The sequence below is a fragment of the Pinus tabuliformis genome, chromosome 2_2, assembly GCF_031772625.1.
Source record: "Pinus tabuliformis cultivar Carrire ecotype Pingquan chromosome 2_2, CPIR1, whole genome shotgun sequence".
Lineage (NCBI taxonomy): Eukaryota > Viridiplantae > Streptophyta > Pinopsida > Pinales > Pinaceae > Pinus > Pinus tabuliformis.
Window position 1 is genome coordinate 1,215,331,491 of NC_142300.1, and position 16,203 is coordinate 1,215,347,693.

Here is a 16,203-nt window from a genome sequence, read left to right on the forward strand (position 1 = left end):
GTTGGCAACTCTAGCAGTAGCCAATAGTACTTGTCACAAACTTTTGTTGTAGAGGCCATTTCTAGCCTCCTTGGTTATGTGTTTTTGTTTTGATCTCTATATCATCATCGTGTATGTATTGGACAGTGCACTGGGTGCCATTTTAATATAATGGATATATTCATGAGCCTACTTTGATCATATGTTGTTTTCTATCTATATTCTAATGCTGTGTGTTTGGAAACATGAATGAAAATCTTTAAAATTATGTGTTTTTATAAAAAATAAATATTTAATGTATTTTTTACAATGACCGAGTCATTGAAATCGAGCCAGCCGAGTTGATACGGAGTCGGAGTCGACCCTCGGCCGAGTCGGAGTTTTAAAACATTGGTATCTATTGGACAATTATGAATACCTTCCTAGTTAAGAGGGAGTGTTGAAGAATGTAACTAGTTTCGGTTTTCATAATTGTCATTTGGCTTTTGTCATGTTGTAATTGTTATGTATCTATCAAAATAAGAAAGAAAATGATGTAAAGAACAAAAGAAAAATTATTTGTAAAGCTTGGGTTTCATGCTAAAGTTATTTGTCACTAGGTCAAGCATCAATTGAATGCTCTTAGGGTTTGTCATGAGTCAAGAGACCTTGTTATATTGTAAAAGACCCTTTTGGGCATTTGTATCAAAAGAAGGAAAATAATTTTTATAAATAGAAATGTCTAGAAGGCTCCAAAAGACCAAGTCAGCCAGCCAAGAAGAAGTCGGCCTAGAGAGGGCTGTTCGAGCCTCTTGGAAGGCTATAAAAAGAAGGCACTTCGACCTATTTGGAAAATATTCAGTGACACACATCTTGGATTCAATCTGAAGTTGGAGAAGGGGTGTAAAGGCCTTGAAAAGCAAGAAGAAGGACAACGAAGCAAGGAAGAAGCCCTTAGAAAGTTTAGAAGTCTGAAATCTATATTCTGCCGGTTACACGTGTGAGTACCCTAGGATTTCTAGGGTTACCTCAGGTCCGAAAGTGCAAGAAGTATTGGCTACTTTGGTAACCTTAAAAGGCTCGAAGAGCTCTCATCTTGGAAAGATATTGTTTCGCTGCCCTTGGAGCGTTTGTCTTGCAAATTGGTTAGTTGACTTGGTCTCTTGGTGGTAGGCCTGGTCTAGGGTTTGGTCTTGGAAGTCTCCTTTGAAGTAATTCTATAGGAAGAGAAGTTCTTTTTGGGTTTTCCCCTTGGAGGGGTTTTGCCCTGGCTTGGAGCTTATATCTTGTGTTCTCTCTTGTATGACAATGATCTTCACTGTTTTGGCATTTAGTTGATGACAAGAACCTAAACATAATCAAGAACAAGAAGAACATAATATCACAAGTAAATGTCATGTAAGGAAAAGTAAAATTAATGCTGCCCTAATCAATTTTCCAACAGGAACCAATACTAGCGATAGATAGCAATCGTCTGGAAGATGGGACACTGATACATGGGAGAGGTGGAATGCATTAAGAATGGGTTATCATGGACATGCAACATCAATTAGTGGCTCCTACTTGTGCCCCTCCTGGACAGTGGAAAGAAAGGCCTAAAGGAGGGTCACACTGGACTAAGGACAAGGGATAAGCAGGAACAAAAATACAACCAAAGGCAGTCTATCATTGAATTTAACCTGTGATCCATACTAGAATGCCCTTAAACATTAACTGAAAGCACTTGAATAAAATATTGGTTAATGTACCTTATAAAAGAAAGGCCTAAAGGAGGGCCACACTGGGCTAGGGACAAGGGATAACCAGGAACAAAAATACAATCAAAGGCAGTCTATCATCGAATTTAACCTGTGATCCATACTAGAATGCCCTTAAACATTAACTGAAAGCACTTGAATAAAAAAATGGTTAACGTACCTTATAATAGATGACACACTTTTATCTGATGAGTAAGCTAGATGAAATAAAGCACTGACTGGAGCATGGATGAAAGGCCTTTCAGCTAGCTACTGTGGATTACCATAGAGCTGCTGGCTGGCAAGCTAAACAAATGGGAGAAAAATTTTCTCCTAGAGGTTACACACTTGGGTGGGTAACAGTCCCGATATCATTATGGATGGAGGGTGCATCTATCTGTTCTTGTAGGTCATAATTATGGCCATTGAATAACAAATTAAGGATAATATCATAATACTTGACCAGAGACGTCTTTCCTAAGATATGTGCATTTAACAGTTTTTTGGATTAGCAGTTCCATCGTGGATGTTAAACGAGGAAATCTTGCTGTTTGCATTGGCTATCTTGATTGTTAATTGTAATTATGATTTCTATTTTGACTTGTTACAAACTTCCTGATGATGTTGAAAAGTACGAGTAATTTGTGCAAGGCCGATATGCATTCCTGTATATAGAAAGGGCTACTGATTTTTTTTTTTTTTGCAGCCTCATGCAGGAACCTTTTAGAATGGTACCTGTCATATGGATCATTCATGAGGATACATTAGGAAAGCGTCTAAGGTTTTATGCTTCAGACACACATAGAACCATTATCAGTGACTGGAAGTCTGCATTTGAGAGAGCTAATGTGGTTGTTTTTTCAGACTATGCTATGGCGGTAATTTTTAACATTCAACGTTTGGAGAAGTTCTTTACAAAACTGCAAACATAAATATAGAGATGTAGATAACGTTTCACCTTGGTGGGAGTTTATTATGGTTTTATTTGGAGCAATTAAAATGCAATGTTTTACCTAATTCAAATACATGTTGGACTGGCAGATGATGTATTCTGTATTTGATTCTGGCAACTTCTTTGTTATCCCTGGCTCCCCAAAGGAAACATGGGAGGTGGAACATTTTATGGCTTTGAACAGGAAAGAGGACTTGCTATCCAGATTAAGCTTCAAATCTGATGATTTTGTAATTGTAGTTGTTGGAAGTCAATTTTCTTACACAGGTATATGGAGGGAGCATGCACTGGTAATGCAAGCTACCCTGCATTTAATGGCAAAGTTTAAAATGAATGATTCTATCGGTACTTCTTTAAGGCTTGTCATTGTGAGTAACAACTTCAACAGCACCTACGGGGTGGCGTTGCAGGTGAGATTTCAACTGATGTGTTGTAACTTATCAGTTTCCATAGTAGGTGCTTCTGCTTTCGTAGATTTTGTTGAGTCATTACAAGACTAATAACAAAATAATAATAAAACTTACAAATGAATCCTTCTGTTTAACTGTTCATCATTAGTCTGATGCCATTACAATGAATTGGGAGGAAAAATACATGTAAGTGAATGAATGTCTTTTTGGAAGCTGTCTGCATCTTATAATATACAAAATGTTATTACAACAGTTGCTAGTTACAAGGTCAAGAATCAAGATCCTAATCACTTGAAACTATTTCTTTCAGTTACAGTTGAAAGAAGAATGTTTAATTTGAGGTTTAAATGCTTTTCTTTAGTATCATTGCCGATTGTGATTGCCATTTTAAATGCAATTACTAAAGTTATTCACTAACATCATTTTTGTTGACATATCTTCTTTATATGAGATGTGGACAATGATTGTAAGTTCTGGAATGCAATTGTATAATGGATATCTCCTTAGTTTGTGTTAGGCTTTGTTCCTAAGTTATCTGAAGAAGTTGGAGTATTTTGCCTAATTATTAATCTCTGAGATGTTGCTAGTATACATATTACTAAGCACTTTATAGTGGTTAGGCAGGAAAAAGTAAGCCATTAGTTGATGAACCCGGGAATGTGTCAGGAATGTTACTTCAAAAGTTGCAATGATTGTGCTTTAGGATTTGGAGACCTGTCTAGAACAAGAGAATAAGAGTAGGAACTTGGGAAGTTATCAATCACCATCATGCTAGAGGTTGAAATTTTAATTTCTGGTCCACCACCATTTGCATTGTAGCAAATATTGAATTTGGCGACTTGTAATACATTTTAATCTTCAAGAAAGTCGCATTATTTCAATCTTTATTGGTGGTTTTCTATCCAAGGATACAATTTGCGAGCATGTTGTTCTAGTTGGTGCTTCCATAGAAATGACAACTGATAACAAAAATCTATAGTAAAATTGGAGTATGGAAGTTGAGACATGTGACTTCAGTATATTCTAAATATCAGTTTGAGAAATCATGTTTATGGTGAATATCTTATCTTGGGAATAGTTTTTTCAAGGAAATGTTCAGAATCGAGATGAATTAGCTGTCTTAGTCAATGAAAATAATGTCTGCAGTTTGAAAAGGACACCGCAGTATTTACTAGCAATTTTTTGCATGCTTAATCTTTGCAAAATTAGTTTTGACTTTTTGAGATGACGATGTTCTATTCATGTTTTGTAATTGTAGACAGTTGCACTTCAACTGGGATTCCGAACTGGAATTGTCCAACATGCTTCTCAAGATGACGATGTAAACATCTTACTGAGTACTGCAGATTTGGTGGTTTATGGATCCTTTCATGAAGAACAAGCTTTTCCAGCTATTCTGATACGAGCAATGTCCTTTGAAAAGCCAATAATTGTTCCCAAACTCCCCATAATTCAAAAATATGTATGTTTAAATATAAGGAATCTACATTTGCAAATGTAATTAAACATACTAATGGCTTTATTTATTTAGTACAATACTGGCAATTTGTTATACAATTTGAATTCTAGTTCGTCGAAAATATGGGTTGCTGTTGATTGTTGATTATGTGCAGATTGAAGATGGAATACATGGGCTTCTATTTCCAGTTGGAAATATTCAGATGATAACAGAAGCAATGTCCTTGGCAATAACAAATGGCAAGTTATCAGTTTTAGCTCGCAAGATCGCATTGGCTGGTAGATTGCATGCAAGGGATTTAATGGTTTCTGATGTTATAGAAGGGTACTCTGCAATACTTGAGAATGTTCTTTACTTTCCATCTGAAGTGGGGATTCCTCGACATGTTTCAGAGATCCCATGGGCAATAAAAGGGCCGTGGCAATGGCAGTTGATGGGGAAACCAATACCATCAATCTCAGATGCTGAATACATTATACAACCATTAAAAAAATCTAGCGTAGTTTTTCAGGTCGAGGAGTTATGGAGAAAGGGTCCTCGTACAGAGGATTCCATGTTAAACAATAGCATCATAAAGGAAGATTCTTTCTACTTCATAGACTGGGAGCAAGAAAAGTCTATTCAAATGGCTGAAGACACAGAGAGAAGGGAGCGAGAAGAGGTATGTTTAAGGTGTATATCGCTGTACAAAGTGCCCATTTATTCCATAATGTATCGTGTCAAACTTACCAATGGCCCCTGTTATGTAGGATACTTACATTTCACATGAATATTTTGCAGTTGGAAGATAGAAGGGAGTGGCTTAAGAGAACATGGGAAGAAGTTTATCGCAGTGTTAAGAGGGCTGAAAGAACAAAAGGTGAGCTCCATGAAAGAGACGATGGTGAGTTGGAAAGAACTTTTCAACCACTATGCATCTATGAACCTTATTATGGACCAGGCTCATGGCCTTTTCTGCATAATCGTGCACTCTACCGTGGAATAGGCTTGGTAAGTTTGCGACTTCATTTTACGTGTTTCTTTTAGTGGGAAATTGGTATTCTATTTCTTGATTTTTGCAGTAAGTACATAGTTTTTGTCTTCTTGACAACTGAAAAGTTTTATATTGGTCCCTTGAGATCAAATTTTAGAGCAGAACACAGGTTGAAAAGAATCCGGACAAACTGAAAGATGTGAACCTTGTTGTTTCAAAATACATTTTTCATTCAAGGGATGAACACATTTGTTGGACTTCATACAGTTACGATGATATTAATGCACAATTAAACAAAATTATAATATGATAATGATGTTAAGTCTAAGTATTGGATTCCACTCGAGAAAAAAATGTTCCTGTTGCAACTTGAGTTTAAGTCTAATCATATCATTTGCATCATTGTAATGAAATCTTGGTAGGTCAGCATTCGAGTTCACGCTAATGGGTGATTATAATATTTGGGATATATCTTGAATGGACACGTTGCTATCTATGTCGCATATCTGTTGAAGTAATACGTATGGGTGTGTGGTTAAGCAGGAAAACCATAGCAATGCCCTAAATCCTGGGAAAGGAATCCGAGATTTGGATACGAAATGGTTGATTTTTCTTTGCGTGCTTTCTGGCACGTATTGTGGGATTGGAGGATGGTAACACGAATAAACTTGGATTACGTATTTATGAACGAAATGAGCAGTCGGTCACCCCTTTCTCAACAGCTGACTACAGCAAGTTAAGAAAACATTTATGCTCTCACAAGTCAGTATGAGGTTCAGAAGCATAGCCAAAACACACTAGACTGCAACTTACATCCATGGAGGCTACTATTCTTTCTCATTAAACAGTTACCTTTGTATGTTTGGGATATGTCTCTGCTGTGTTCATGGAAACCACGAGGAAGAGACCAAAGACTTTGGATTTTCAAGATACACCTCCGGGCCTCCGGCTTATTTCTGGAAACCACGAGGAAGAGACCTACGAGGGAGAAACTCCAATCTACCTTACCTTTTGCATAAGTTCCTCTTTTATGCTTTCTTCAAGACTACTAGTGAGTTAGTTATCAAACCTTGAGAGTTATTCTGTGCAACAATGTTCCTGGAAGAAAAGTTCAGACGTCAAGAAGTTTTTTTTGATTTCAAATGAGAGGGAAACAATTTGTCTGGTATTCTATCTGGATGTCAAATCCATCAATATGTGCAGAGTATTCTGGATAAAACTGTCTCCAAGTTTATTGTATCAATGTTTTGGGCCAATCTAATGTGGTCCATCTTCAGAATAAATAAGAATGTGAAATGTGCGAGGTCCATCAATGTTATCCCAGGATGCTAGGAAGACCATATAGCATAGACAAACTTTTCCAGTTCTCCCAATAAAAAAAGAGGTGGAAAAGAAACGGAGTTTCCATATCTTTCCTGCAGAAATGACACTTTGGCAACTTCACAACTCCTTTGTCAGAATAACTTGGCCAATAAAGCCAGAAAGCAATTCAGCTTGGACCAGGGTGGATAAATCTAGTGGTTTCTTGGATATGTTATCTCCAAAGTGTTAGAAAATCAGAAAGCCAGAAAGATTTTCTCTATATAGATAATTACTTTTGATTTTCTTATTTTTATGTTCTTCTTTTTATCTTTAGTTCATCAAGCAATTACCTAAACAATAACACAAAGATCACAAACACCAGATATAGGCAGACAGCATGGGAAAAACCCCTATTTAGGGAAAAACCCAGTCAACAACTCTTCCTTAATAACTTCCAGAGATAATCCAAGACTCTTGACCTAGACATAGACTTCCTCCACACCAAGTCAGCCCTTTCTTCCTTCTTGCAGATGATAACCCTTTAGCAGCAACTTCGACCTAGCAACAACAACTCGCAGCAACAATTTTGACCCAACAACTGGCAGCAGCAGCAACAACAACTTTGATTTGACAAGAGAGACTTCGATTTCCTAGAGGAATCCACACGAGAGAGATAGATATCCCAAATTTTTGATCTTGATCCTTTCTTCCTTCTTCTCCAACTTCACACTCCTTTTAGCCTCCTTTTCCAACTTCGCACTTTTCCAACTCTTTTCTTCTGGGGTATCGAACTTGAGTGAGTGAGTGTGTGTGCTCCAAATGAATTCGAACTTCTCCAATATATAGGCTTCTAGTGAGGTCGAATTACCCAGTTTGAGGCCGACTTGGTGTGGAGGTGACAAATGACTTATTTGACTCGATAATAAATCTTTTTACTTGATTCAAAAGCCCGAGAAGGGTCTCTTTAAATGGACAATGACTAATGACTCAGTGTAAATCCTAGAAGTCCTCAATGGGGACTTTGACCCAAAACTTGATGACCCAAGCATGAAACCCATGCTTTAATAAGTCATAATAGTAATAATAAAAATTTCTTTTTCTTTCTGTTGATAAATACATTTCATTATGACTCAAATACAATTTGAAGACTGAACCTAGTTACATTCTCCAACACTCCCTCTTAACTAGGGAGGTATTCATACTTACATACAAAAGTACATTGAATATCTCAAAACACATGAACCATGAAGAGTTTAGGCACTTACAGTGCCACAGACTAGATTCCTGACTAGGGCAATCTATCCGGGTGGGACTAAGATGGACTAAAGCTTTCAGCTAGTCTAGGTACCATCAGGCTTACTTGCTAACCATCAACCCAGGGATCTAGGTGTGTATCCAAGGTCAGAGCTCCATGACCAACGCCACCCTCCCTCTTCGGGATCTAGACATCAATACATATGTCGACCAGATGTCCTCCCAGGCATTATACACACTCAATGCCTCAACACATCAAATCTCTCTAACCTCAAGCATGCTTTTTCAAAAACCTTGAGAGATTTACCTGAACAGTCACAACCCCTTAATCAGTAACAACCTTTCAAATACTCATGAGTAAACACAAACCTTCGGGGTCTTCTGACATCTTGATGTTGCCTCATAATTCATCATAGTAGGACTTCGAGGCTTCCCAAACAAATCTTGACAAATATTTCCTCAATCATTCAGCTTCCTTTCCTACTTCACATGTAGCAACCAAATCCAACTTTCCTTCTTTCAGCAACACCTCAATATGCATTCTCCAATTTTCTTCTTCAAGGTATCCATCATGACTATAGTATGCCCTCCTTCTCAACTCGAGAGATATATTCTTTTCTTAATACAGGCTCCCTCTTAACTTAGGGAGATCAACTTCTTTTATATGAGATTGGAGAATCTTTCATGGCTTCCATCCTTCTTGATCATCATTATTTATACGACTTTTTTTTATCATGCTTTATCAAATGTACTTTACTTACGAACATCTTCACCATCTTGAAGATTATGTACCTGCACAACTTAGATAGCAAGTACAACCAAATACATATATAGAGCATGAACTTAACTATATCAGAATCGTACGATAATGGGAGCATTAGACTTTAGACAACAAATACCTAAACTTAGCTAGGTTCATAAATAAGAGATACATACTTTTATACTTCAACTACTTGCTAGGGTTTTGCCCTAAACCCTAAACTTCACCATCAAGACAACAAACTTCATTATATCTAGGGTTTCAATATTTCTTCCAAAGATATGACATACTCTACTATAATTTATATTGCAAACCCTAAAAGCAATTCAAACAAGTACACTTACAATGCATCTAACAGCTTTAGAATTCATATGTTAGACTTCTACTAGAATTTAATGCAAACCCTAGATTCCATACATGAGATACTAAGCCTTAGATGAAAACAAATCACAACACAATCAACTTGACCAATCCTTTTGTAAAGCTTAGATCTTATCATATCCTAGAACATCAAACTTCTACTAGGGCTTAGTTACAAACCCTAGAACTTATTAACAAATAGGTTAGCACAAATACATATCTAGGATAATCATGCACAAGCATATCATAATATATATAGGACAAACCCAAGACACAAATATCAATACATTTAAAGTCAGACATATAACACTCTTGATCGGACTAGGGTTTTGATCATATAGACAAACATTTACGTAGGGATTCATTCCTAGGAGCTAACTCTCGATACATAGGGATTTTACTTACAAACCCTAATTTACTAAAACCTCAACGTCACATTATCAACCAACCCTAAAGGACTAGCGTTTCCATAACAATACTAAGACACCGAGCATGACATTATCATCAAAACCCCAAACATCAAAAGAATAGTATTTTCTAGATTTCATCAATGACCCTAAGAAGACTAAGGTTTATCACATCAACATTGGCATACCCTTAGGTTAGGGTTTTACAGGGAACCTATTAGGGTTCCACAAACATAATGATTAATGAGGGTAGATTCAATCTAATGCTTAATCTCTCAAACAAGAATCTCTATGATTCAATAGTGCTAGACATAACCCTTGTTAGTAATGTAAAGCAAATTAGAATAAATGAACATACCTATATTATGAAGAGAAACGAAACTTATAGTCCAAGACATACCTTTGAATTGTTTTCTAGACAGACCTTATGGGGCATCAATTCCAATAGAACTTCTATCATGCTTTGTCTTGTGAGGTCTTCTCCATAGCCCTTGATAACAACAAGCTTTTCCTAAACAAGGAAAATATATAAAAGAAATATGATTAGCATCTAGTGTAAAGACATCTAGATAAGAAAAGGAAAACCAAATATAAAGGATAATTCATGGAGTAGATACTTATCTTTGGAAAACGGTGAGGGCCCCCTCTTAATCCAATCTTGAGGGATACCTAAAAACTTTAACAAAACAATGTTTTTCCAAAGAATGTTAAACCTATAAGTTTTAGAAATAAAAGTACAAAACAAATCAGAAATTCAAAGTAGAAGGGCTTAGTAGTATAAGTCTTTTATTTCCGATTCTTCAGTCTTGTGACAGTTGTAGCATTCAATTTTGGATATGTCAATCTTCCTTTTTGGCCCTGTAGTCTTCTTGAATGATCCTTTGTTCTTGTGATGAGCAGAGTAGGCATTTGAAACTTTTTCTTCTTCATTCTCTTTATTGCTTACTAGAGAAATCATGACTTCTTCATGACTGCAAGCATTCCACAGTTGTTCAAATATAGGAGTCTCCTACCAGATGTTGAGACCCGATGAGAAGGCACTCCATGATGTTGGTAAAACTAGAAGTGCAGTAATTAAGAGTTCTTTTTCTGGTACTATCTCATCAATCACTTGAAGTTCATCTCTTAATCTGGCTATTCTCACAAAGAAAGATGCCACAATGTCTTCCTTTGTCATCTTTATAGATCTTAATTCATTTTTAAGGCTTGCTATTTGACCAAGATTCTTGATAGTGAATAATTTTGATAAAGCCTCATACATCTCTTGAGCATAGTCTATGTTAGATATATAGGGGATGAGGTTATCTTTTATTCCATCTACCATTAGTGTCATAGCCAATATTTCTATTTCCTTGAATTTTGCCTTTTCTGCATCACTTGACTCATTGGTTGGCTTCTTTACCTTTCCCTTGACTAAATCCAAAACTCTATTCTTCTTAAGGATGAGGTCTACCCTCTTCTTCCAAGCCTTGTAGTTGGATGCTCCTTCTAGTTTATTTTTCACCCGTCATTGAGTTAGACATTGTCCTTGAAGATGATAGATTTGACTTCTTATATGTTCCTTTTGAAGACCCTTATTCAAAGTTTCTTAGAACTCCTTACTCTTCAATAGATCTTTGAGTTGCCTTTTTTTCCCTTCTTCACCTTAGCTCTGAAACCATGTTAGAAAATTAGAAAGGCAGAAAGATTTTCTTTATATAAATAATTACTTGCTACTTTCTTATCTTTATGTTCTTCTTTTTATCTTTTAGTTCAACAAGCAATTACCAAAACAATAGCACAAGATCATAGACACCAGATATAGGCAGACAACGAGGGCAAAACCCAGTCAATAACTCTTCTTTAATAACTTCCAATGATAATCCAAGTCTCTTGACCTAGACACAGAGTTCCTCCACACCAAGTCAACCCGTCCTTCCTTTTTGCACATGATAACCCTTCAGCAACAACTTCGACTTAGCAACAACAATTTCAACCCAGCAACTGGCAACAGCAACGACAACAACTTCGACTTGACAAGAGAGACTTCGATCTCCTAGAGGAATCCACACGAGAGAGAGATAGATAGCCCAAAATTTCGATCTTGACCCTTTCTTCCTTCTCCAACTTCACACTCCTTTTAGCCTCCTTTTCCAACTTTGAACTTTTCTAACTCTTTTCTTCTTGGGTATCGAACTTGAGTGAGTGAGTGTGTGTGCTCCAAATGAATTCGAACTTCTCCAATATATAGGCTTATGGTGAGGTCGAATTACCCAATTTGAGGCCGACTTGGTGTGGAGGTGACAAATGACTTATTTGACTCAATAATAAATCTTTTTACATGATTCAAAAGCCCAAGAAGGGCCTCTTTAAATGGACAGTGACTCTAATGACTCAGTATAAATCCTAGAACTCCTCAATGGGGACTTTGACCTGAAACATAATGACGTAAGCATGAAGCCCATACTTTAATAAGTCATAATATAATAATAAAAAATTCTTTTTTATTTCTGTTGATAAATACATTTCATTATGACTCAAATATAATTTTGAAGACCAAACCTATTAACATTCTCCAATACAAAGAATCGATATTTGGACTAGTCCCCTATGCTTGTCTCCCCTCCTCCGACCTCCTAGCACTTCTTTACCCCCGGAGATATGGGGAAACTATTCAGGATTTTGGGCATTGACAAAAACTGTAGATGGTGAAGGGCTCCAAGTTGAGTTATTCAAATATGATATAGATTATTTTGCTTGATATCTTCAATGAAGTAGTTTGCTCAAGTTTTCCTTCATCCTAATTGCAACATATTATTTATCCTATCATATAATTGACGACTCCAATCCAAACAATTACAGGAATAGTATGGTTGGCCACACGTTTATCAGGCTGTATGCTACATGCTACGGCCCTAAACATGTTGCTTTTGAACAACTAGAAAGAGTGAAATTTAGAGCTATAGGTTGAGTAGGCTTCAAGAGATTACTAGACTATTTATCACAACTTTACCATTCAATGAGTTATGGTTATTTTGAGCATGTGGAATTGATAAGTTATGGTATTGGCCCATGGTATGGTATTGTAACAAAGCTTATTTATAGATAATAATTTCCATGGTTAAGTGGGGTGAATCTCCATGAGAATCTTGTTACATGTTCTGAAAATGTATATATGCTTGACTCATATATTAATTATTTTTATAATTAATAATATTAATAACAATAATAATAATTTAAAATGAAATTATATTTTAGTTATTTTTTTCTAATTTTTTTAAATCTTGACAATGTGAAAGAGTTTGGATGCTTATCATGGATTGATGCCTATCTGCATTTATGGTTGCACTTTTAAATAACAAAAGCTCACATGTTTATTCAAGTATGCTACTATTTAGAGTATACTTGTATACGTTACATGCTATCATAATCGTTACATGCTATCATAATCGATCAATCTTATATTATTCAATACATTTTATTTATCGTATATTGATTTGTTATTGTTGAATCATTTATTTTGGATATTCAATGTATGAAGTTTGAACCAGATCGGTTCATTACATGGTGATTTACAGGGTTGTGGCATCCTTTGATTCTGATACAGATTAGGATTTAGTTCTTTTCATGCTCCCTGCTCATTATCTCACCAACTTTTTTTGTGACAGGATGATTTTTCGTTATCTCCTCTTACATAGGATTTGTCTCTCCTTCATTGTTAAAACCTGTTTAGATCAAGTATCATATGGCTGCCACTAATTTATTCCATAAACCTGCGGGTACTAGCAAGGTGGACATGGTCACTGTGGGCTTATTTCATTAGCCTTCTTTCTAACTGAAGGGCTTAGTTGTGCTAGTCTTTTAAATGAGCCTCGTTGTCTGGTCTACTTTGGAGTAGAGCTTGTTAAAAATTAAAAACTAGTTATATGGCTGTGCAGTAAGGTGGTTACTAGATCAATATTTTATCATTGGATTTATTCACATACTGATCTCAACTAACTGCAATTTATTTGGTTACAGAGCACAAAAGGCAGAAGGCCAGGGGCTGATGATATTGATGCATCAGCTCGACTTCCTCTTCTTAATGATGTATATTATCGAGATTCCCTGTGTGAATATGGTGCTTTTTTTGCTATTGCTAATAGAGTTGATCGCATACACAAGAATTCTTGGATTGGTTTTCAGTCATGGAGGGCAGCTGGGAGAAAGGTATGATGTGCCTTACCGAGGTATTTTGTATATGGTTTAAAACTCTTTCTATTACCCACCTTTTGTGCCACTTTCATATTTAGAATTTTATGAATTTGTTTTAATGTCATTCTACATGTGGTCACTACCACTCAATTTACTCCGTATGTCGCTTTTGTTTGGGCCCAAAACCATGGAGCGTTCTCCGTTTTATCTTGCATTTACATTTTAGCTGCTTTGAAGAGGTAGAATTTAATCAGTCAAGTGTCCGTGGTTTAGAAAAGGAAAAGAAGGATATGTGGCCTGTTTCATGCAACAAATTATTTGGTAATTAACAATGTTGTACCTATATATTTTGCGCTAGGTGTCGCTTTCTGAGGCTGGTGAAAAGGCATTGACAGATACAGTTGGAACAGGCAAGCATGGGGACGCCATCTACTTCTGGGCAAGATTGGACAATGATACTCGAGCTGGCACAGGAACAGAAACTTTCTCAAGACAAAAAGGTTTCTGGTCATATTGTGATGCCATAAATGCTGGAAACTGCAGGTATGGTAATGCTAATGTATATAGAGGCAAAGTAGATTTGGGATTCATCTCCTTCAATACTTTTTAAATTTTGGGATCTGGGTTTTGGTTTTCTAAAGTTGGAAATGACAGTATGATGGTTGGGGGAAACTTATCTAATGTTCTGTCTTGATAAGATCAGCGTTAACTACAACCAGAGAAACGCCCATGTCTTAATGTGGCCGAGAAATACGTGCCTTGTGAATTTACTTGAATCTGTTAAATCTTTGAAGGGTTGTTTTCTTAGACGCATTCAAAAGGATGTATAGTCTACCCGAAAGTTGGATGGCAGTTCCACCCATGCCCATTGATGGCGACTCCTGGTCTGTCCTACACAGTTGGGCAATGCCTACAAGATCATTTTTGGAGTTTGTAATGTTTGCTAGGTAAGCTATAACTTTAATACTTACTGATGAATTATTGTCTCAAATAAGATTGAATGGTTTAGTAATGTTTGGATTGCATTTCCAGAATGTTTATTGACGCCATGGACACACAGCATTACAATGAGCACCACAACAATGGCGAGTGTTGTTTGAGCATTTCGAAGGTAGATTCCATTTTTTTTGTCAACTCTTGCTTTTATGGCAATTATGTTTTTACATATTTCTTGTCTGATGATTGCGCCCATGGAAATCTGAATAAAATGAACCACTTGTTAGATGCTCTTATATAGTAGCCGTAAATGTATTCTTGTTCTTCAGACTACAGGTTTAGTTCCATTGTGCTAACCAGGCTGTCATAGTTCCACGCCTATTTCTGAGTAAAGTTAAATCTAGTGAGTTGTTATTTTTTCTTACCAGGATCCTCATTGTTATTGCCGGCTTCTGGAGTTGCTTGTAAATGTTTGGGCATATCATAGTGCAAGAAGAATGATATATGTCAATCCAGAAACAGGACACATGCAAGAGCATCACAAGCTGAAAAGTCGGAGAGGCAACATGTGGGTGAAATGGTTTGATTCTACTCTTTTGAAAAGCATGGATGAAGACATGGCAGAAGAAGTAGATACTGAGCACCCGACAAAGAGGTGGTTGTGGCCTTCAACCGGAGAAGTGTATTGGCAAGGTGTATATGAGAGGGAAAGGCATCGCCGAAATCGGTTAAGAATTGAAAAGAAGAGAAAGAGCAAGGATAAATTAGTGCGTATGCGACATAGATATAGACAGAAGTCCCTTGGCAAGTATGTAAAACCACCACCTGAGGAACAAATTCCCTTGCCAATAAATGTAACTAGTCCGACGTGAAGACTTGTATTTCACATTCTGCACATTCCTCGATTTCTTAACATGTTCTAAAAAGGTAACAAGCTGTGTCACATCCTCTCTTTCTTAACATGTTCTAAAAAAGTAGCAAGCTCTGTCACATCTCCGATACCATTGTCCATACACACCCATGATTTTTGTACCATCCCATTGATTGAGGAGCAAGAAGGCTCTCCTTTTGTTCATCTCTTGATTCATTTGTAGCTTTAGGTCCCATTTAAGGAATTTTTTAGAACTTAAAATTCAAATTTGTTCCTTTATGGTCTCAGATTTCTGAGGAAACCATTTCAAATGTAGAATTAAATCTGCTCCTTGAAGGTTTCTATGTTATATGACGGATTAGAAACACTATCCACAATTTGCTTGAACTTTCTGGATATAGACTCTGTAAAATATTTTGAATCGTCCATTGTCAAGTGGATGCTCCAACCATCTTCAGCGACAAATAATGCTGAAGTTCAAGCACATTATGACTAACTGTGACACACTTCGATTATCCACAATTCTTGAATTTTGTTTTATCCTCGTGGAAGGATTATAATTTAGGCATTCAAGTGAGATCCCAAGTTGAAACACGATTTGTTTTCTAGAAATTTTGCTCTAGATGTTACTTCTAGGCTCTAGCTAATGAAT

The 16,203-nt window shown here is 36.5% G+C and overlaps 1 protein-coding gene across 4 annotated transcripts in view; it reads left to right on the plus strand.

The window, feature by feature from the left end:
• Positions 1 to 15,921, plus strand: part of LOC149197869 (uncharacterized) — an 86,424-nt gene extending 70,503 nt beyond the window's left edge. The window contains exons 5-14 of one of the 4 annotated variants that reach the window (XM_089405995.1): positions 2,401 to 2,572; positions 2,736 to 3,056; positions 4,315 to 4,518; positions 4,670 to 5,176; positions 5,296 to 5,505; positions 13,571 to 13,759; positions 14,103 to 14,287; positions 14,539 to 14,691; positions 14,777 to 14,855; positions 15,109 to 15,921. In XM_089405995.1, coding sequence (XP_089262121.1) covers positions 2,401 to 2,572; positions 2,736 to 3,056; positions 4,315 to 4,518; positions 4,670 to 5,176; positions 5,296 to 5,505; positions 13,571 to 13,759; positions 14,103 to 14,287; positions 14,539 to 14,691; positions 14,777 to 14,855; positions 15,109 to 15,552 — 2,464 coding nt within the window. In that variant the 3' untranslated portion in view covers positions 15,553 to 15,921. Of the gene's footprint in view, positions 1 to 2,400; positions 2,573 to 2,735; positions 3,057 to 4,314; positions 4,519 to 4,669; positions 5,177 to 5,295; positions 5,506 to 13,570; positions 13,760 to 14,102; positions 14,288 to 14,442; positions 14,692 to 14,776; positions 14,856 to 15,108 lie in introns of those variants that run through there. The other 3 variants (XM_089405996.1, XM_089405997.1, XM_089405998.1) reach the window with 3 other exon arrangements.
• Positions 15,922 to 16,203: the final 282 nt, after the last annotated feature.